This window comes from Antedon mediterranea, chromosome 11, assembly GCF_964355755.1.
Source record: "Antedon mediterranea chromosome 11, ecAntMedi1.1, whole genome shotgun sequence".
NCBI lineage: Eukaryota > Metazoa > Echinodermata > Crinoidea > Comatulida > Antedonidae > Antedon > Antedon mediterranea.
The window spans coordinates 4,145,129-4,168,348 of record NC_092680.1 but is presented as its reverse complement, the minus strand read 5'-3'; the positions used below and the strand labels follow the sequence as shown (position 1 = coordinate 4,168,348).

Below are 23,220 nucleotides of genomic sequence, written 5' to 3'. Positions count from 1 at the left end.
TGACCCGGAAGAGAAACACTACAAAATAATTGCCAAATTTCGCGCGAAAAGAATCAGCGAAGTTCGAACGCGAAAAGACAAAATAAAGTAATAATAGTTTAGAGGATGAAGTGTTTAGTCACAGAGTTAGTGTAGGTCTAGTATTAATGCAATTTATGAAGGCATAAATCATCATAGAAATCCATTAAGCCTAGCCTAGGCCTAGCTAGGCCTAGATAATCTAGGCTATGCCTACTAGTAGAGGGCCTAGCTAGCTTTATTTATAAACCAGCCTAGCTAGCCTAGCCCTAGTTAGGCCTACCTAGCTAGGCCTAGGCCTAGTTAGAGGCCTCAAGCTAGCTAGGCTTAGACTTGCTTGGGTTGGGCCTACTAGGCCTAGCCTAGCCTAGCCTACTTACTAATACTAGCCTAGGAGGAGTAGCCTAGGTAGGGGCATGGCCCTAGTAGCTAGTAGGCTAGCCCCTACTATACGCCTTTTAGGACCTAGCTAGGCCTAGCTATTAGGTACTACTAGCTAGCTACATAGATAGTCCGAGGGAATCGCCAGCAGAGGACTCTAGCTAGCTAGGCTAGAGTCTAGAGAGAGGGAGGCCTACCTAGCTAGGCCTATCTTCTAGTTCTAGTAGACGTAGGCCTATTCTACCTAAAGTATGTACTGAGAATCAATAGGCCTATGCTTGCTCTTGATTGTGGAAATTAGTATTACTATTAGGCTATAATTAGTGACTACGCGAATTGCATGGTTCTTGAAAGTTGTTTGGAATTTTGACATTATATATTATTATATTTTTTACTTTGTTTACTTAGATAAAAAAAACCATGGCAATGACCGATGCCCACCGTCTTTCTCTTCAATCATTTATGACAAAAGGAGTGATGTCATGCGAGGAGGTGATAAGACTTCATGCCCATGCATGTGCAGAATTCCAGGTGTACCATGTAGAAAATGGACATGATGAATTTGTAAAAAGAATAAATAGAAATATCCAACCATTTTCCATGGAGATACGTGTTGCAAAAGATGAAGATGACGGAAATCAAGTTTATGTTCTGGTACTAAAAAATTACATTTAATTTTTAAATATTAATATTCATTTAATTATGAAATACTAGTTAAAGAAAATAAAGAAGTAAATATGGTTATATATATTTTTTTCAGGTTCGAACTGAAGAGTCGGAAATTTGCAAGTTGATTTCAGACTATCAAGCAAATGAACTAGCTCTTTTTCAGAAAATAGTAAGGAATATCTAAAGCTCTGTCTACACTGACAAATAGTTGGACAAAAAAGTGTGATGTTCCCAAATATTGTAATGATATGCTTAAATGTGGTAGTGATATGACATCATCATGTCCATATGTGGGCTGGGTTATCCTTGGCAATTTGCCTAAATATATACAAATACAAACAAAACCACAGTAATTGTTAATTCTTAGCGACGACACAAGCATATTTTCTTACTTAGGTTTTGGCTGCTGGCATGAATTTTTACTTTCCACATTCAAGACTTTTTTTGCACTTTAAAAGTTAAAACCATATACCATCACATTACTGTATTAGTATTATTACAGTATTTACACATTGGTATGACGCTTTTTTTATAGGCTTTATCTTTACTTATTTTCCCTTTAGATTGATCTAATTATTGAGAATGGTACAGGTATGGCATCATCCACAGATGTACTGAACGTTGTGTTGCCGCAGCCTCACAAATTGTTAAAGATAGATAAACAAATAGTACTTGATAAGTTGGTAGCTGAAAAATGGTTAAAAGAGGTAATTTTAAACTCTTGATCCTCTCCTCTGAAAGAATCGCACGATTAAGATGGTCGATGTTCGGCCACGAACTAAGAACAGGAGAAATTCATCATTAGTTTTAGGGTGGTTTTCCCAAATGATTTTAAAGGACGTCTTTGTAGACATCAACTTAATTTACTATTACATTAGAAAAGATTTGAGCAGTAGAAATTTTAAGTTTAAAACACTGAAGGACATACAGTTGTGATTAAGCTAAAGACCATAAGCGATGGTATGACCTCTATTAAAGGATCCTTTTGACCTTCGTGTCCGACGGACGTCTTTCATACATAATACAGACTCTGTACCATTCTAATCTAATAATATAGATTTACAGCGTTTGGGAAGTATATATAAATATATATGTTGCTCAGAAAAATTTTTATAAATAATATTATTGTAATCAGGTAGTCCAATATTGATGTACAGTAGTTGACTGAAGTAATGTATGACCATAGGTAAGTCTATTGTGTGCGATTCTCGAGCAAACTACCAAATTTTTAAATTCACGGTATCTTCAGTGTAATAATCAATGTATTAACCAAAAATGCTCCTGTATTTTCCAGAACCAAGGTCAGATATCGTTGACCACCAGATCAATTTTAGAATTAAAACACTATCTACGAGAACACTTTCCCGATGATGTCATAGTTTGCAATCTGTGCGACAACATAGTTTTTAAGGTACGTCAACTTTACTGTATACATCGGTGTTTGTTCATGATTATAGACAAAAACAGACCATATTTGAGCAATTCCGAATTTGAATTGTCAGTTGAGGCTAGGCTATGCCTATAATAAGCCCCTCTTGAAAATAACATCAAATTTCGTATATGGCGCAACTTTTAGAGGGTGGTTTTACATAAAGTTATGTTTTTAAAAATGTATTGTCCATCAAAAACAGGGAAAATCAAGATTAATAAAATCTGTCTTCAAATAGGCCATTTTGAAAGTTTTACTAATGTTATTCACTTCTGTAAAAAAAAAAACTAATTATTTCACTTATAAAAAGACAAAAGAAACCGTTAATTTTAGCCAAAACCCATTGTCTGGCAGACAATTTAATTTTTAATGTTTTAATTTTACTCGGGTAAATACTTTTTTATTCGATCCCGTTTTTGGTCAAAGTGAATAACAATTATATGACATTAAAATGACATATTTTAAAAAAAATTCCAAAAAAAATATTTGTTATGGGGAAAATAGTTTTGCAATTAAATTAGGGTATCCATTCTGTGTGTAAATTATATTTATTTTGTTATGAAAACAGCCTTACAAAACTATAATTAAATTAATAATTTATTAAATTACTTAAAAGTTTTCATATCTTTTTTAGGGTAACAACTGCAGTAATATCAACTGTAGTGTTCGTTTGCATTTCCATTGCTCAAGAGACATGTTTCACGGCCGACCAAATGCCGTGTGCCCTGGATGCGCTACAAAATGGCCGTATGTAGTCGAGAATGGTAAGTAGAAGAGAAGCATTCAATGGTTATAATGTTTAGTTTCAGAGCCCATATTTCCAAGCAATAAGCAGTGCTGTAAACTGAGTGTTTATAGTAGGCCTTGTAAAGGAGAAGAAAGTTTATCTAAACAAGGCCATATACATGGCTGCAGTCGTGTGCTCAAATTTAAGTTAGTGTTTACCCACCGACCGACCAACCAATTAGTCACAAATAATCTTCGGATCAAGAGGCTGAGCATTTGAAATAGGGGCAACGCGAACCAATGCCATATCAGCATAGGTTCAAAACACTCCTCAGTCATATTTCTAGTGGTAGAACAAGTCTCCATCGTATAAGGACTTAAAATAAAAATTTCAGTGTACACTTAACGGCTCATGTACACTTAAAGGAACTTAATGCCTCTTTAAAAATGTCAGCCTCTGTCAATGATCACTGCGTTACGGTTGAATTAACAACCTTACCAGGTTAATCACAAGAATGGTCCTATATCATAATTATAACTGCTCTGCCATTTTGCTGTAATTCTGACAACAAATTCTTTTGGCAAGGAAAAATGTGCAATTGCACTGTGTTTTTTAACTGTTATATTTCAATTTAATGTAATTTAATGAAGAAAATAATAGTGAGTTTATGGTATAATGATGTATGAAATATTTAGCGTAATTATTGTATTGTAATTCTGGAAAATAATATTTTTTACTGAAAATAGTTCTCGAGGGTGAACTACATTATTACATTCGTCCAGATTATTACTATTAAGCTAGTACAAGTATGCCTTTTGACAATGGAATTTTTGAGTGTCCGAACTATAGGTTTATTTCATTTTTGTAGGAATGGAGGTTGATTCCGAACAGGGCACTTCGTCATCATCATCATCATCTAGTACATCTAAAAAAAGAAAGAGATGAGGCATCCAAAAAGACATCACATTCATTTGATTATTGCAACAATTCCGTCCACTACTTTTAATATACTGTATTAAGTTTACGATATGTGACCAAATTGATTTGTTTTCTACAACAAGAAGGCATATTTTTGCCTTGATCCTAGCGTAAAAGTATAAATTGAATGTTTACTGTGTATATGTCAGTATGACTATAGTAACATGCTCTGTCTATATTATCAAACATTATGTGACAAAAAAATGTGATGTGCCCATGGACATGATGATGTCATACCACTACAATATTTGGGTATATCACTACCATATTTGGGCACATCACACTTTTTTTGTCAAACTAGTTTGATAGTTGTAGACAGAGCTTTACATTACAGTTTTTTTCCTTTTTTCATAATATAGTATTACAATTATACTGTGTATTAGTACTATTTTGAATCTACAGACAACATATTAACATTAATTACATTGTAATAATAATAATTTGACTCGATGTTAACAAAGTTGGTTTACAGACAAAACAACGTATAGATCAGTTTAAAAAATGTGTTGGGAGAGTTTACACATTTACTATACTATCAATAGAAAAAGTAAACGATCTTTTCTTTGATTTATCTTAATAGTTTTACACATTAATAACATATTAATTAATTTAGACTGGTGCTGCTTAAATCGCTTTATGCATTTACTTTTATACAACTCATTTGGAATGTAACATAAATATACACATTGTAATTTGTTTTTGGAATTTTTATTGTACAATTGTTTTGTTTAAAGCTATAAGATTAAAATTGTTGAATACTTGCATCGGCGGATACTGGGTGAGTTGGATCTCACCTGGCACACTAAATATCGAACAAGTACGCTGGAAAAGATAAAACCATAGTATCCAACGATTCAGACTGTAACATAGATTGCACTTTCTAAAGCTCTGTCTATACTATCAAACTAGTTTGACGACAAGAAAAAGTGTGATGTGCCCAATTATGGTTGGTAGTGATATGCCCAAGTAGTTATATGACATCATCATGTCCATATATGGGCACATCATTATTTTATTTTAATAATTTGAGCAACATTAAAACAATACATAAACTTTGAGTGTGCCAAGAAGTGGCAAAAGAGATCGAAGGACCACTGTCGCCATAAGGCGTGCCACACCACCACTCAAAGCATACATTAAAACATAAAACAATGTAAATATGTAATATTAATACCATAATTATATACATTAAAAAGGCATAGTATTTTTAAAGTGGTCCATTAACATGTTTTTAAATTGTACACATTAGGCTACAATCATTTCATTGGTTTCTTTTTCGGTGCACAGCATCCTTTAATGAGCCAGAAATCAATCGCTTCAACAAATGCTACAAGACTGGCACCAAAGAATAGCCCCAGAGCACCACCAAGATCGCCTGCAAAAGTAAAATTAATAATACATAATAAGACGCAGTTAATCGGTTACAAACTTCATTTTCAACAGACTTACTTACTTATATTTACTGTGCGTTACCAATTGTGTTTTTTAACTGTACACGTCTATACAAATTTACCCGATTCTGCAGTTGTCATTAGGTAGATTCTAAGTGACTATTGACAGTCATCTAGATACGGGTCTATGTGTATTAAGTATACGTTTAATACATGTTATCTGTCACTATGTTATTATGCGTTAACCAATTGTCTTGTTTTAACTTAACACGTATACACATTAAACTGATTCTGAATCTGTCATTAGGTAGACTCTAACTGACTATTGACAGTCATCTAGATACGAGTCTAACGCCCGTATTCTTAAACCGGACTTTAGTCGTAGTTCGAAGTTCGACTTGGAAAAGTCGTAGTTCGAGCTATTACTTCAAATTCGATTCAAAAACGAAGTAATCGAAGTTTGCACTTCGACTTAATGAAGTCGAGCTTTTAGTCGAGTTGCACACGTCTGGGTAACAAAGGCTATACATTGGCCAATGACAAGAGAGTATTTGAGGATCGAGCAGACGAAATTTTGCGCATTGATATCACTTTCCATTTCTTACAACACTTTTTACGCATCAGGACTATATACATGAAAAATAATTTTAATCGTTAATTATTAGAACAATATCAGTATTAATTAATTAATAGTGAAGTATATTTGATTAACAACAAATAAAATCTTCAAAATATATTTAGGAACCATGGCGGTACGGTAACTTTTATATTTTCTAGGCCCACGAACCACGAACCACGCACTTCATAGCGTGACAAGAAAGCGCTAGGCCCCCTAAACATTCCATCGCGTGGTGAATTGCCGCATCTCCCATTGTCGCTATGGCGTGACGTAGCTCAAGTCGAACTTGCGCGAAGAAAATAATGTAATTTGTATACAGTTGTAAATAAAGATGATTTTCATTATTATAATTTATACCAATGTATATTTAATTAAGCTAATATAAATATAGATATTTCATTCTTCAATATCTGGCCAATATAACAACTCAATGGCTGTTACGTTTTTTTATAAACATCGTTTAAAAACCATTTAGTCGACCATTTAGTCTGCCCCCTCCAGGACTAAAAAAATCTATCAAAATCCGTCTCGATTTAGTCGAGGTTGGCCTGATTTAGTCGGTGATTTAGTTGAAGTTCGGTTTATGAATTAAAATGACGTCATTTTTTTAGTTTTAGCTCAAACTACGACTAAAGTCCGGTTTAAGAATACGGGCGTATGTGTATTAAGTATACGTTTAATACATGTTATCTGTCACTATGTTATTATGCGTTAACCAATTGTCTTGTTTTAACTGAAAATGTATACAAATTAAACTGATTCTGAATCTGTCATTAGGTAGACTCTAACTGACTATTGACAGTCATCTAGATACGAGTCTATGTGTATTAAGTATACGTTTAATACCTGTTATCTGTCACTATGTTATTATGCGTTAACCAATTGGGTTGTTTTAACTGAACACGTACCACAAATTAAACTGATTCTGAATCTGTCATTAGGTAGACTCTGACTATTGACAGTCATCTAGATACTAAAAGCACTGTATTATTTAAATAGCTATAGCTCAGAATTCTTCATTTATTTACCTCCGCCAAGGAGCATTTTTTCGAGAAACACTTGTCCAAAAAACGTCATTTTTGTACAAGAGGCAAGAGTTATAATTTGTGATTTGTAATTTAATAATAATTTGATTTAATGTCCTTTTTTGATGCGAATAGTTTAAAAAACCTATTTCTTTTCAAATTCACTCGTTTTGATTTTCGCGTTGCTGTTGGTAGTCAACTGAAGCTATTGTTAATTGAAAGACTTGTTACATAACCATTACACCAAACTCGCATACGCATGCTTGTAGTGAAATTAGCCTAAATCACAAACAGCATTAAGACACACACACACACACACGCACACATATATATATATATATTTTTTTTTTCCGGAGAAATCTTAAGTAGGAGAATTGTACAGTAGGCGGAGGTATGCACTCTCGGAGTGGCTTTCTTGTTTGTATTGTTATTGATGCTGATCTATAAATAAGAAAACGATACGTATGGACTACTTACATACGATAGAGAAAAACTCGTAGCCCGGTTGCTCTACTACCTCTTCGACGTTCAATGTTTCATAGTAGATGTCCACTCGAGCCAAATTATCACTATGGAATTAAATTAGTGTAACTGTTATTCTGTTGTGTCATAATACTAGATAATAGAAGAGCTTGGTCTACTCAAGAAAATCTAACCGGACACTGAGTTCGTCCTTTGATCCTTTGTCTAGCTGCGAAAAATACCAATTTTACTACTGTAGCCTATACTCCTGTATTGCACATATTCTCCGCGGCACGCAGTGTCTCTTAGGGGCGTGGAACGATCGTGTCGCAGCCACAGATAAATACTTTGATCTCCGGAGCTTAGTATTCTGTTGTTGTTTACTAAGAAGTCTTATCGATTTTTAAATGTAGGCTATAGAAAAATGTTGATGATAAAAATTATTTAAAATATCTCCACATAATAATGGTATCATTCTAGAGTATGGATATTCTGTAATAATGTGCATTTTGATTTTGATATAAATGAACCTTAAAAGTATATAACTTACGCTATGTATTCTTGCGTTAAGAACAATATATCACTGGTGGTGTAAATGTGTATGCCAAACGCAAAACAGGAATCCCAAACTAGAGGATAAGCAATCACGATTAGTTTACCCAATAATACGTCAGTAAAGAGTTCTGCGTCTTCTTCGGTCAAGTTCGCCGATGGGGTTTCTTTGGTGGCGATTAGCATTGTTTCGTGTATAGCGTCAATCTGGTTACGAAGTCCTTTATCAGCTTCTTCTAGAATCTCTTGATAGAAATCGGAATCAACTCCAGTATGTGTCTTGTTAAACTCGTCGTCTTCACTTAAAGCCGCCGTAACATCGTAATATATATTATCGCCGAGTATGTGGACCAAATAAAATATCATATCATAGCAAAATATTGAGAATTGCCATTCAAATTGTGCAACATATTCTTGGTCCACTTCAAACACACCCTGCATGTTAAGTTCATCGGCCGTTTCATCTACCATGTCACCTACAGATTCAAGCAACTGTTCTGAAATGGCGTTTCGTGTTGCCTCCATGCTTCGTCTAAAAAAATTAGCAAAACCGATTAAAAACTAATCGTTGTTATTATTAAGAATGTATTTCAGTTTCTGTTTGGAAACAAAAAGCAAACAAAACACTTTTGGGTAATAGATATTTTTTACGTTGATGTCAATTCAATTCAATTCCCAACACACGTAGTCGTTCCGCGTTAGTGCCATTGGCAGGAATTCCGCGAGATATCATGAAATAGCCATTTATGATTTTACCAAACATACAGACACAAAACGACGAAATCTTTTAATGCGTAGTAGAATAGCAACAAAAACACATTTTGATATCAAGTTTGCGGTACACCACGTATATAGTTCTAAGAAGAACTGTTAGTTTCTCAACGTTTCGATCAATATACTTTGAGAATTCTCACTCCTGAGGACGATCAAAGTACTGTATATTGATCGAAACTTCGAGAAAGGCAACAGTTCTTAGTTCTATATACGTGGTGTACCGCAAACTTTATATCAACATTTGATTTCAACATGCAAACCTTCAAACAATATATGGGTCTAACACATTTTTGCATCAATCAGCCTCAAACATGAATCTATACTATAACTATATATTACTATATGGCAATATATTGGTATTTCATGCGTTTTTAGCAATACATGAGTTACTATACGTTTTGTTTTGGAAGTTAGTAGAGGACGTATGTAAGTATACGGGTAGATTTAAACAGAGGTACAGTAATACAGTGTTTTATTGATCAAATCTATCTCTATCTCAGTGTTAGCGGTACCTTTGGCTTGTAAACAATAAAGATACTTACTTGACTTTAAATCCTAGGCCTAGTGCAAAGTATTTGTGCTGGTTAGTCACAACAAACGTCTGTGGCACACCGCGAGAAGGAAAACGACTATACGACGGCGTTTTCAGAAAGTTTTCAACGTCACATGCCTCTTTACAGTCACAGTACTCCTCTCGATGATCAGAAAATTCGTCTGTAAATATAGATAATATATTTATTATTATTATAACAAATACATATATCTTAAGCTAAGTTAAAGGCCCGTTTACACTGAGACAATAACGACCGACGATAGATACCGTAGACAAAATATGCATTTTTTTGCAGAAAACAAAAGAAATGCAATAAAAATAACGTCATGATCAGTAAAAACAATAACATCGTTACAATATACTGATTGAGGTTGTTATTATTGATCGTGACGTCATGACAATATGGATCATGGGTTGTTTTATAGTTTCTAGTGTATTTGTTTTCTGTAGACAAAGTGTATCGTCGTTGATCGTGCGATAGTATAAACGGACATTAACCGACTTTACATCGTTATTTTAAAAAAGCCGAAAACGTTTTAAATATTATTATTTTATATTTTTAAATACTTACAAATCATTGTTAAAAAGTTCAAATTGAATTATTTAAAAAAAAATGAATAGACCAGTAATTTAACTTGGAATGATCACTATCATCTGATGATCACCATGATCATTATCATCTGATGATCATACTATCGTTTGATGATCATAATGATTATTATGATCATCACTGATCATCACAATCACTTACTAGACCTAATAACACGGAGGTCCTTATGTAATAAAATGATCAATCTTCTTCTCTTTGTCACGAGTATACGCACTCGTTTCAAAAGTTTTAAAATCGGAATAAATATTGACATAAATAATGAAGAAAAGGGAATATTCAACACTAATTACCACTTTATGACGGCTTTTAAGCTGTTTAATTGCATTTTCAGTTGATAGCTTTCTGAAATATGTCAATCAACTAATTTACTAAATAAACTTGAAAATGTTTAAATAGCAAAAATCGATGACCAATGTGAAAGAATTAAATTAAATACGAGTACTGTTTCAGTGGTGATTGTTGAATGACTATAGATTTATATATCACACTTCAAATAGAAAAGTCAGGATATACGTTTAATAATTGCACTGTAAATGGGTTAGAATAACATATTGTTATCAGCCTGTAATATTAACAGAACAAACAAACACAATTTATCGACACTGGGTGAAATGGTTGTTGAACCGCCACAGTTTTAGTGCCAACAAACCAACGCGTTTGAGTTTTACTATTATGATTACACAAGTTCAACCAAGATGGTTGTTATTCAACCACCATGTTTTTTTGTAGTTTCATGATGACATTGATTTTGCCATAGAGATGATTACAAGAACATTCAGAGTGGTCTTCTTACCGTATTTTGGGAGGTAGCATCCAGTTAAGTTAGCCGGCGAACAGAACACTTGATCTGCATCTAAAATAAACAATTTCAGCTAGCTGGATAAGTTGTACAATACAAGTCAAACCATTGCATTACTTGACACCACATCAAACACAGAACCCGTCATTATATAATTATTTGTGTTTGTCATAACGTGGCCAAACTAATCTACGTGGCAAATACAAGAAACAATACGATTTTAGAAATTTGAAGTGAATTAAAGCTCACTTACTGCCAGGTACGTAGTAAGTCCGGCATCCGCACGCCTCCATAAAATAATCAGTTTCACATTCAAGGTAACAGCGAGATTGCGTGTACGAATCGTTTGTGTACTTCAGCTGCCTATGTCCGCTTTCAATACACGTTCCATGTGGTTTTGGTAACGAGGTTATCTGGGAACATTACATTGAGAAAACTTCAAATAGACCCTTGCCAAGTTTAATCAGGGAAGGGCAAAACAGGGGAATTAAAAAAATTGAGTTCGTGTGATTCAAGCAAGTCCAAAAGTACTCCGGGCGAAAATTCGTTACACAGTCGTGTACGTAGTCTAAAGAGAGGTCCTCTCCAATTATTAAAGCAAATAATGTACTGAACAAGATATACAAATCAACACAAATTTACAAGAATTTAATTTAAGAGCACAAACGCTTTACGTGCATATTGAAAAAAAAAGGGTCCACTGTTTCCATTTTTAGCAGACTCCTAAACTTACAGTTTGTTTTCGTATGCCTATTGACGCGCGCATTCCAGTGGCGACATCCACGCCTGACGCCTCTAAATCCGGGATGTCGTTCTGGCCGTCAATTGCGATTCTGAAACCGACGTTTTCTCTCGGAGCCGATATGTACTGTATGTGCTCAACATTGAGTATCATGCTAAGTCCACGGCGTTGTCCTAGAATACATAATTCATTGGTTAGTTTAATGTTATTGCTTGGTTCCCACTATGAGACGCAATGCAAGGACGGAAGCGCAACGTAAGTGGTTTGACCAATCACAAGCGACGGATCAATCTAACTGTTGCTTATCATTTGTCAACTCGCTGCGTTGTTTCTCTCAATGGAAACCACTCATAAACCAGAAATTAGTGATACTAATGCAGTATAAATATATTAATATGAATAACAATATATTAAAGTTTTTACCACGTTTCATCTCGGTTTAATATAATGTTTCATCCGTACCAGACAAGACAATGTCTACGTCTAAAGCTTTATCTACACTATCAAACTTTGTGACAACAAATGTGACATATATGGATATGATAATGTCATATCACTACCATATATGTTCATATCACTACCATATTTTGGCACTTCACACCTTTTTTTTTCGTCAAACTAGTTTGATAGTAGAAGCTTGAAAACTAGATCCAAAAAAGTTAGAAACAATCCAACCAAAATGTTATTATACACGATGGTTTAAACGAATCCTTTTCTGTCATATGGTTAATTAAATTAGGCCTAATTGTATTGTTGAATAGGAAAAAAGGAATACTATAACTATACAAATTTAAACAGTTTCATACCGTACCTGCATTTTTTATATTTGTCTTGCCAGTTGGTGGATTGAAGACATAGCACGCTCCGTAATTTGTGTAGGTTAGCGTAAAATTACTCGGGCCGCATTCAACACCATTGAACATACATCTGCAGTAGGTAATACCAGTATTAATTTAATTTACTTACAATAATATCGGATATTATCTACTTAAGGTGTTTAAGACTCTGTATTTGTTGTAAATGTGTCTTCAACAAACTGTTTTTCTCTTTAAGAATATTAAACCAAATCGCCGTATACAGCCTAGACTTAGATTCACACGTAAAACGAAATGGTAACGCATTTTTTGTTAAAGTGCTACTTTTTGTAAGATGTGTGTACGTCGTGTGAATCGGGTATAAGGTAAATATGAGTGATAATAATGTTGCTTAACCATTTTAGAATCTACGAATCTGATTTCCATCATAAAAAAGAGAAAATGTCAAAACAATTGTGTAAAGAATACACTTACACTTGCAGCATTTCTTCCATCCGATGAGCATTATACTTGATAAATTGTTGTAGATTTTTATCACCGGGGTATTTAGTTTCGTCTAATACCCAATTATCGTCATCTGCCGTAGTTATACCAACGTCAGGTGTCAGACTTTGAAGGTATCGAAGACCGTATATGAAAAAGTATACGAAGCCACCCATTAATGGAGTTACCTCATCAAATCTGAAATAACGTAATCCGGTTTACATTATCAACATAGATTTACATAAACTAAAGAACCCGTTATTTACGTACAGTCAAAATCAAGTCCAACGTAACATTTATTTCTCTATAAATTACAATAGATTTAAACCGAGAGTGGTGAAATACAAAAAAAAAACCAACGCTTCTGAGAGGCAGCCCAGTCAGATAAGTCACATTTTGTTTTTTCCACATAATTAAAAAAATGCAAGCTTAAACACAGATTCGTACAAAGCCCCATACATTGTCTCTAGATAGGAACCTAATGACAGAGATATCGTGTATTAAAAGTATACTTAGTACAGTTAGAAGGTATCTGGCAGACTGACAACAGTCTTCCAGCACAGAGAGTCTATAGTGACAGACACAGAATCGGGTGCTATAACAGTATTCGAACCTTTCTTATATATTTAGTACCGATCTTGTTTCACCACTATACCATCTATATATAAATTTACGTAAAGGCAAAATTCGGTAAATCGCGCCTTACTTCTAGAATTTTTACTCGATGGTATATAAAGTTGGTTCGTACTTTCGGTACTGATTTTAACCACCTGATGTAACCCTGTTTACTAATGAAATTAAGTTAGATAATTAGTTATTGACGATTAAAACGAATTTAGGTTCAACGATTTTCCCCAAATAGGGGTGTTTTCCGATCGTGGTATACACTGTCTAATGGATGTCCATCTTGAAAAATACCCGCCACAATTATTCTTAATCAATCAGAACTCGGGGATGTTTGATTCGCACGAATATATTAGCCTAAGTGGAAAACAGGCTTAGTCGATATATTTCTTTGATGTATGAGTCTACGCATTATTCCACCACCTTTTGTACACCAGTAGCCACAAAAAAACCAATCAAATTTATTCTGTCTGTTGCCAAGAATAATTTTCAACATAATTAACCGATCATCAAATAAGTGGGTTGTTGTTTGGTTCTACTAAGGTAATGTTATTATTATTATTATTCTTTATTTCATATAAAACATCAAAAACATTAGACACCACCATGCCACAAGTTACCACTAGTGGCCAAAGGCCAGATTGTGGGTAACTTTTACATGCATGTACCTAGACCAATAAAAATATACAAAATTGAAACATACAAAATAATAAATTATACAAAAATGAGTGAAAATCAGGCGTTAAGCAGGCGGATAAAATAAGGGATTGGGCTGTTACTGAAACGGGCGGTTCTGGATGGTAATTGTGAAATGTTATTACTATTACGGAGCAACCTCCCATGACTTTCAAACCGTGTCACCGGTAAAAGATCAGCAGAATGAACAGTCTGAGATATTCCCTTGGCAAATTTGAGACTGTGAGCTATTCTCCTATCAGTAAGGGATGAGATGTTACAGACCTTTAGAGCTTTGTCATACGAACTAAAATCCCTTCCCAATATGGTACGGCATGCTCTGCGTTGGACAGATTCTATAGAGTTGCTAAGCGATTTGGTTTGTAATTCTAATGTAATTAATTTTGTAAAAGATAAGAATATCCAAGAAGAATGTGATCTCCCTGAAATATCTAGGTACTACAAAAACAATATGACACTAACACCTCGTTTGTAACACTATCATACACATTACATGATTAAAAACTCAGATGACGACATCAATATTTGCAATTAAGATTATCAATAATTAGTAAGAACACTGATTGCTTACTGTAGGCCTAGTCTAACCATCAAGAACTCGTGGAAGAAAACCTCCTTTTTTGGTAAATGAGTTTTTTAATATTTTGTATTTGTACTTTTGTTATAATTTCGACAATGCAGTATATTTTCTGTTATAAAAATTATCCACCGTATATCCACCATCTTTTTTCACCTTCTAGGGAGTCACCAGACATGTTATTACATTAGGTAAACTACCTAACTACTGAAACAAAAGTCTTCCTGGTTTTTATGGAAGAATTTTGCAAAATTTTGTACCGTATTCGACCATATTACGGGAAATTCATGTTTTTTCGTCTTGAATTCTGTATGTACAATTAACCAGATATTATATTTAAAATTTATGCCTGTACCTGAGCTTTAAGCTCTGTCTACTATAAAACTTTAATGTGATAAAAAATGTGATGTCCCATATAGATATGATGATGTCATATCACTATCATATTTGGGTATATCACTACCATATTTGGGCACATCACATTCTTTGTTGTCAAATTAGTTTGATTGTAGACAGAGCTTTATATTCAACAGATACACAACTGTTTTCTTAATCATATGGTATATGGATCGGTCTAAGCTTGTTTCGGTCTAAGCTTTTTTCGGTTTGTGAGCGGTACATTGTGGGAAGGGGTGGTAGCCTGTTCTATTATTCTTGTTATTTTCAGATGGATCTCTTGCATCGTATAGAATAGTGGATTTTGCCTAAACGTCCGTGAACAAAATAATGTACTGACACAGTACTACGAACCGTATGTTAACCCTTGGTTATGTTTGGCTAGGACCCGCAACCCACGTGAATTAAATGTGGCAACATACTTTGATAGTGTAAACAGAGCTTTATACACAAGGATCGATCAGAATACTTACTTGAACATATTGATATTGCACACGGTAACTTTAGGAAACGGTACTGATGATTTGGTAACATAATCCAAGTTGGTGTTTTTCGGATAATCAAAGTACTTGCTTACTGAACGTTGTATTTGATATGTGAGACCAATCAAAGCCAATATGAGAATTATCAACCAAGATATTCTGAAAAAAGGAGAATTTAAAATATATTTTGTGAGCCCGATAATACAAATACAAAAAAGAGAAGGACATATTGGTTATAATGGTTTTTAATAATAATGAATGACAAGTCATCGCTGTAAAAGGATAACATACAAAAGGAAGGCAACGAAGGAGATGTGATATAGCAGAAACTTAAGCCTACTGATTCACTGACGTATAAAGATGTATTGCCCGCTTTCAAAATTAATGAAGATAAGTCAAAGCAAACTATTTTGTATAGTTTTAAAATCAGAATTGAGCGAATAAAATTTACCTTAAGCTTGGTTCCCACTAGAACGTAACGCAAGGACGTAAACGCAACGCAAGCGTTTTAACCAATGACAAGCGAAGTTATAGACAGTTAGCAATCACAAGCGAATAAGCCATCGCTTGTGATTGGTCAATTCACTTGCGTTGCGTTTACGTCCTTGCGTTACGTTCTAGTGGGAACCAAGCTATAAAGAGCAACAATATCGGCAATGTTTTTATATGACCTTACATGTATATTCTTCTTTTCACTTACCTTCTGCTCCAGTTGTTTCCTCCCTTGATGTGTTTTAAGCCATGGAATGATGTCTCGTCACTGAAGACATCGAAGCTTGACCCACAACATCTCCCTTTTACTTCCTCTTCCTCATCGTCCCGTATGCGTCTTTTAATCGGCATATTTACCATGCTTTGTAGAGCCAAGTTCTTTCCTCTGTGTTCAGTTGTAGCAATATCCATATCGTCTCTCCACTGTCTGTTAGTCCAATGTCTCTCACCACTGTACGGGGCTGCACCGACATAACCGGGAATATCGCAATTACTATAAAATATCTCGTTGTTTCTTCTGACAAACAACGAATCTTCTACAAAATGCTTTGAATCTTTAATTCCACCTTGATGATACATTGTGACGTTGTGTAGTTGAATTGTTTTAAAGTACAACAGGTAGTCAAGTTGATTCTGCTTCTCTGGCTCTGATTATATAATTACGCGTGACGATGTTCGTTCACAGAAATTTCATATTTGTAAGTGGTCACGTGTTCTTAAACATGTTAAATCAAAGTCTTATACCAGTAAGATTGATTATTCAAATTGTTGATATTTTCACAATGGTTGAACGGTTCATTTAAATATCAGTAAGAGTGATTATCCAATTCATTGATTATATTCACAATGATTGAGCGGTTCAATTGCTTGTGTTTATGTTCTATTATGATTATGTTGTTATAACCAATCCATGAAAACGTGTAAACTTCCAATTAAAATCAGTCTGTGAATAAATATAGAATCTGTATTGGTACAATAGGAAGTTGTCTGACTGACATATCTGTGGACCCGGTTCGTCCCGTTTGATTCGGAACGTATAGGGGGAGTGAGATGTTAAGAGCTCATTAGTAGGGTGACCTGCAGTTCCTTTCCACGCCGCCGCTTTTTCAGGGTACTCATTTTACACATTTGAGTGAAAAAGCAATGGTTATTATCACGATTTGAACCGGGTTCTTTCTAAAGCTTGGTTCTCACTAGTGACGCAACGTAACGCAATCTACGCAACGTAAGAAAATGCCCTTCCAATCATTGTGTTTGCCCCCCGCCTGCGTGAATTCCAAACTATGATGTTTGCAGCACTATTACGTCGTCGGTTCCCACTTGTGATTACGCAATACAGCACTTTGCGTCGATACGTCGCTGCGTTGCGTTCTAATGGGAACCACGCTTTAGGGATAGCAAGCTAGGCTACCGCATCTTGCTCCCATCTTTAGTTATTGGTTGCTTGTTATGTTATTTTATTTTCAATTATACATTAGCTTAATTTCGTCCTAGAAAATTTTTAATCCGAGTAGTTCCGAATATTGCCGAGTAGTTCGCAGTAGTTCCGATAAGTTCCGAGTATTTCTGAGTATTTCCGAGTATTTCCGAGTATTTATAAATTCCAAGATGAGGACCATTTTAATTCTAGGTTCGATGATGTTAGTACATTATGTTTTTTATCACGTGATTTATGGACCTAAATAATTATTATTCACATTTAAGAATTCGCGTAACGAGCCTGTTATAATCTATATTACTCACAGAGAACACATAAAATAAAGATATTGTGTTATTTGTATGGTAAAACAAAACTTTATAGATCTAATAAATTAGGTCAATCGATATGTCATCGGAGTGTGAGAAGTGATTACATTTAATAATGAAATAATATTAAAATTAAATCAAACGGTAATGTTCAACGGTTTTGCAAACAATGAGAAGTGAGGAGAATATCGATTACATTCACATAATTTCAATTCCTTGATGAATACCGCTTTTCTTTTGGTTTTATTAAAAAATCTTCCTCTAAACGATGACTAATGGATTGTGTGATCATATTAATGTTTATCTAAAAACAACACCCACAATGCTATGGAAACGATTGAACTTCTTTATCAACGAATATCGATTTGCACCGCTTTTCTTTGGTAGTTAGATAAATCATGAATGATTCCACCAAACTTTCGAGTAATAAATAACTATAGTGAGGCATTAAATTTAATGATTAGGCAAACTGCCTTAAAATGTGTCATGTTTCGAGAAACTATTCTCATCATCAGAACAGAAAACAACGCCTAGAGTACTTATATACCAATAGGACAGGTTGTATGTAATCTTTGATATTGTTAAAATCACCCTCTAAATGTTATATGCGGTGGTGTAATCATAGACTAATTCATTTTTATCACACATAATGTTATGCAAACGATAAAGCCATCGATATAAATAATAGATCACCATTAAACTCACAAAATATATTAATTATCGATTTATATACCCTGAATGTGTTGTTAGCAGTCCATTAACACCCAATACTCCAAATGTTGTTAACGTAACACTGTTATTTCAATACATCACTTCGTTTGAAAGCCTTTAGAGCATTTTTTTTTTTAGAATTGTACATTACAGTATGACTACTGATAGTTTCAAATAGCTTCACTCTTTTTTATCTCTGTTTTTTTCTTTTAATTTTTAATTGTGTACCTATTATTTTCCAATTTGTACCGTACTTTTTTCTTTAGAATTGTACATTAGGGTATGACTACTACTTCAAATAACGCAATTGATGGGCGTGGATCTGAAGCTATACATTATAGAATCGATCACTAAAGCGTGGTTCCTATTAGAACGCAACGCAGCGACGTATCGCCGCAAGTAATCACAAGTAGGAACCGACAACGCAACAGTGCTGTAAACATCATAGGTTTGATTTCACGCAGGCGGGGCAAACACAATTATTAGAAGGGCATTTGCTTACGTTTCGTAGATTGCGTTTACGTTGCGTCGCTAGTGGGAACTAAGCTTTAGTGCTCCACCTGAGCTGCCTTTGATAAGGTTTCGGATGAGATCTTTCCAAGATGACCTTTGTGCTATTTCCTGTGTTTGTCTTAAGCTTGGTTCCCACTAGCGACGCAACGTAACGCAACATACGCAATATAAGCAAATGCCCTTCCAATAATTGTGTTTGCCCCGCCTGCGTGAAATCAAACCTGCAACTTTGCAGCAATGTTGCGTCTTGTGATTACGCAATACAACACCTTGCGTCAATACGTCGTTGCGTTGCGTTCTAGTGGGAACAACGCTTTACTGCGTGGTTCGCTAGTGACGCAACACAACGACGTAACGCAACGTAGTGAACTTCACCAATCACAAGCGATGAATTATTCAACCTGTCGCTTGTCATTGGTCAACTCGCTTGCGTTGCGTCCTTGTGGAAACCAAGCTTAGTGAAAGCGAAATTGTATAGGAAGCCATCAGATAAAAAATAAAATAAACAACACAACAATAGCAAAATGAATTACAGTAAAGAACTTGATTAAAGTTGCAGGTTGTAATATAGGCATATTATAATTCAGTTAAAACCGATGATTTTACAGTGAATGGTAGGCCTAACGTGTTTGCTTGTATTATTTCTCATGTGTGTGTATTTGTTATCTAGGTGCCACTCAACAGGTAGTATTGATGACAAGGGAACCTTCTCTAATTGTTTTGCATTGATTTACAATATAATTGAGGAATAATTGAACAGTAACGTCAGTTAATGAGGTATCATATTTGTATACATTTTCATATTTAAACTGGGAGTAGGCATTGAACGAGGAAATCGATCATAATCAAGGCAACAGCGCGAGCTGAAAATAGTACCGTAGAGGCCTACTATATTGACTTTTAATATTACAGTGTAAATAAGAAGTTGCCATACTTACCCATGTTACGTCACTTAATCAGCATTTTGGTCGTTGGAAACTTTTTGTACAAATCTTCATGTTTAGGTAAGGAAAATTGTTTATAATTGCTATACTTGTTATTATTGTTATTATTATTGATGTTAAGGAACATGTTTTTTTTTCAGTTTTAGTCTCAATAAGAAATTAATCATAATTTATAAGGTTAATATAGGCTAAATCAAGCAATATAAACCAACAGTCAGAGAGAGAGAGACGCCAGCGAAGTTTTCAGAACCCCTCGGATCCTCTGAGATATTCCTATCTAGGAACACTAATTTAATAAGACACTTAGACTTGCACCAAGTCTGTAGTTATTTCGAGGCTTTTCGATGTTTGTCTTAAATACAGTATACATGATCAAGTAGTACCCGTATGAAACGCCATATGCGCAAAATATTTATCTTATCTTAACTATAATATTAAGTCAAAACTCTGTCTCATGGTACCCAGGAGAAAAGTGTCCTTTAAGCTTGGTTCCCACTAGCGACTCAACGTAACGCAACCTACGCAACGGAAGAAAATGCCCTTCCAATCATTGTGTTTTCCCCCCGCCTGCGTGAAATCAAACCTGCGATGTTTGTAGCACTATTGCAACGTCGGTTCCCACTTATGATTACGCAATACAACACTTTGCGTCGTTACGTCGTTACGTCGCTGCGTTGCGTTCTAGTGGGAACCACGCATTAATAACATTAGTTGCATTGATAACATTTAGTAATGTTAATTTCATGCTTTGTGTAAACTCGTAAATATACCGTATCGTATATTTTTTTAGCCCAACAAAGTGAAACATTTTCAACCATCCACGAGAATATTCTGAGTAGTTACAATAAAGGAATTCGACCGATGCCATCAATTGCCGGTGGACAAACATTGGTACAACTATCAATGCGTTTTAGATATCTCGTTGAGTTGGTAAGTATAAATGCATCATTACAAGCACATTGGAGCAACGTTAGCAATAATTGTCACTTGTGATTGCCATTAAGCGTGGTTCCCACTAGGACGCAACGCAGCGACGTATCGACGCAAAATGTTGTATTGCGTAATCACAAATGGAAACCGACGACGCAATGTTGCTGCAAACATTGCAGGTTTGATTTTACGCAGGCGGGGAAAAACACAATTATTAGAAGTCCATCTGCATACGTTGCGTAGATTGCGTTACGTTGCGTCGCTAGTGGGAACCAAGCTTTAGGACGAGACGTAAGCGACCAATGACAAACTACAGTTTGAATAATCCATCGCTTGTGATTGATCCTTCTGCGTCCTAGCGAGAATCAAGAATTAGGAACCAACAGGGTTTGTTTTGAAATGTTTGAAGGAGATAGAGGAGGAACATTTACGAAGAAAATAATGACCAGCAAAACGTTTATTTGATAATAATAATCACATTGGGCCTTTAAGTGACAGTGACACCACAAGGGAGAAATAGCCGCTTATGTCGAATTATCTCCTCAATTTATGAACGTTTTTGCAACGTAACTCTTGTCGGTATAACTGACGAAATATTTTCTTTAATAGGATGAACGTCATCAGATATTTAACGGATTATCGTGGGTACACATGGTGAGTAGACAAAATGTTACTGTATAATTAATTTAAATAGTAATAATAATATATTGAAAAAGTAAAATCGTATACCTGCATCTGTATGCACTTTACAAAGAGATATGTATTGACAGATTATCTGCCCATTCACAATTACTAATTCCGTTTTATGTTTTACTTGTTGTTGTAACGAGGCGTCACAGAAAAGTAAACTTTACTGTATAGTATTAGTATGATGATAGAATATAGCTACACATTCTTGTTTTGGCTTATCTTTTCCCTTTGACACAATTGTTATATTTTGAAAGAATATTTTAAATTGCAAATATCGATAAATCGGTAATTAAAGATGATTTATTATAGCTTAATTTGTTTCAAAATTGAACTGCATGAAATTAGAAATTATTAATACAATAATTGATTCAACGGGAACATTATTACGATAGATGTAACAACCCGTACTAATGTATTGCTTATAGTGCATTCAATTAAAGTTCTATATAGATATATACATTTAATTTATATTTTCAGAACTGGACAGACAATAGGCTAATGTGGGTCCCGCGTGACTATAATGGTACTGAAGAAGTTGTAATAAAACTGAACCAAATATGGTGGCCAAATCTAATAGTTTATAACGAGTAAGTCATATCGGTCAATAAAGCGTGGTTCCCACTAGCGACGCAACGCAAGGCAGCGACGTATTGACGCAAAGTGCTATATTGCGTCATCACAAGTTGGAACCGACGACGAAACAGTGCTGCAAACATCGCATGTTTGATTTCACGCAGGCGGGGACAAACACAATTATTGGAAGGGCATTTTCCGACGTTGCGTAGGTTGCGTTACGTTGCGTCGCTAGTGGGAACCAAGCTAATCTTCTGACGCCCAACAGCCTAATTTTTTATCAACACATCTGGCTTGTACAATAGCATAACGTACACTGGTCTCCGCAATGAACCATTCGTGTTTATGCATTTCGCCATTAAATCAATCATGCGTGACGGAGTATAACTAGCGCCATCACCATGGAGTAGTTATTAATCCATGGTTAAGAAAGAGTGGTTACACATACAATATTGTTATTGTATAATGTAAAATAATGTGTATTGTTTATGCCTGTATTCATAGACTCATATAATTCATAATCTAATAGTAAAAATAAAAAAGTTATACATTTTCAAATAGGGGCCTATAGATGTTATTGTAAAATAAATGATTATGTTTTTGTAATAAGTTTTCTGAAATGATGTGTACAAAGCTCTCCTCTTTGATCACTCCTATTCGGGGGACATCCTATTCGGGGGACATCCTATTCGAGGGACATCCTATTAAGGGAACACTTCGGTGGAACAAACAAAGGGAATTATGTTTCGCACATATTATGGTCAACATCTTCAGAGGAAACACATAATATTAAGGGGACACATTATAGATTCTAGAATC

The 23,220-nt window shown here is 34.9% G+C and overlaps 2 protein-coding genes and 1 long non-coding RNA gene across 5 annotated transcripts; 2 read left to right on the top strand and 1 right to left on the bottom strand.

The window, feature by feature from the left end:
* Positions 1–16: 16 nt before the first annotated feature.
* LOC140062840 (non-structural maintenance of chromosomes element 1 homolog) lies at positions 17–4,871 on the top strand. Of its 3 annotated transcripts, none has more exons than XM_072109203.1 (7): positions 17–87; positions 808–1,053; positions 1,160–1,237; positions 1,632–1,775; positions 2,363–2,479; positions 3,132–3,261; positions 4,093–4,871. In XM_072109203.1, the coding sequence occupies exons 2-7, from the start codon at positions 820–822 to the stop codon at positions 4,167–4,169; spliced, it is 780 nt and encodes a 259-aa protein (XP_071965304.1). In that variant the 5' UTR covers positions 17–87; positions 808–819; the 3' UTR covers positions 4,170–4,871. The 3 variants fall into 3 exon arrangements, with proteins under 3 accessions (XP_071965304.1, XP_071965302.1, XP_071965305.1); XM_072109201.1 differs by having other exon boundaries at positions 48–131; XM_072109204.1 differs by having other exon boundaries at positions 55–125.
* LOC140062839 (acid-sensing ion channel 1-like) lies at positions 4,853–16,898 on the bottom strand. Its single transcript, XM_072109200.1, has 11 exons — positions 16,503–16,898; positions 15,794–15,961; positions 13,019–13,225; positions 12,541–12,656; positions 11,721–11,902; positions 11,241–11,400; positions 10,982–11,041; positions 9,568–9,739; positions 8,250–8,783; positions 7,715–7,806; positions 4,853–5,577 (listed from the first exon to the last, which is right to left on the bottom strand). Exons 1-11 carry the CDS (start codon positions 16,871–16,873, stop codon positions 5,459–5,461), a joined length of 2,181 nt encoding a protein of 726 aa, XP_071965301.1. The 5' UTR covers positions 16,874–16,898; the 3' UTR covers positions 4,853–5,458.
* A 4,139-nt stretch (positions 16,899–21,037) lies between these two features.
* Positions 21,038–22,409, top strand: LOC140062751 (uncharacterized). The gene is made up of 3 exons (XR_011847530.1): positions 21,038–21,138; positions 21,748–21,792; positions 22,306–22,409. It is a non-coding gene; the product is annotated as an uncharacterized lncRNA (long non-coding RNA).
* The last annotated feature ends 811 nt before the right edge of the window (positions 22,410–23,220 follow it).

Coding starts and splice junctions, on each gene's coding strand:
- LOC140062840 (XM_072109203.1), top strand. CDS start 820: ATGGCAATGACCGATGCCCACCGTCTTTCTCTTCAATCATTTATGACA. Junction 1,238..1,631: donor TAGCTCTTTTTCAGAAAATA/GTAAGGAATATC, acceptor TTTTCCCTTTAG/ATTGATCTAATTATTGAGAA. Junction 3,262..4,092: donor GCCGTATGTAGTCGAGAATG/GTAAGTAGAAGA, acceptor TCATTTTTGTAG/GAATGGAGGTTGATTCCGAA.
- LOC140062839 (XM_072109200.1), bottom strand. CDS start 16,873: ATGTATCATCAAGGTGGAATTAAAGATTCAAAGCATTTTGTAGAAGAT. Junction 13,226..15,793: donor TGCAATATCAATATGTTCAA/GTAAGTATTCTG, acceptor ACGTTATTTCAG/ATTTGATGAGGTAACTCCAT. Junction 9,740..10,981: donor ATGCTACCTCCCAAAATACG/GTAAGAAGACCA, acceptor CTATATTTACAG/ACGAATTTTCTGATCATCGA.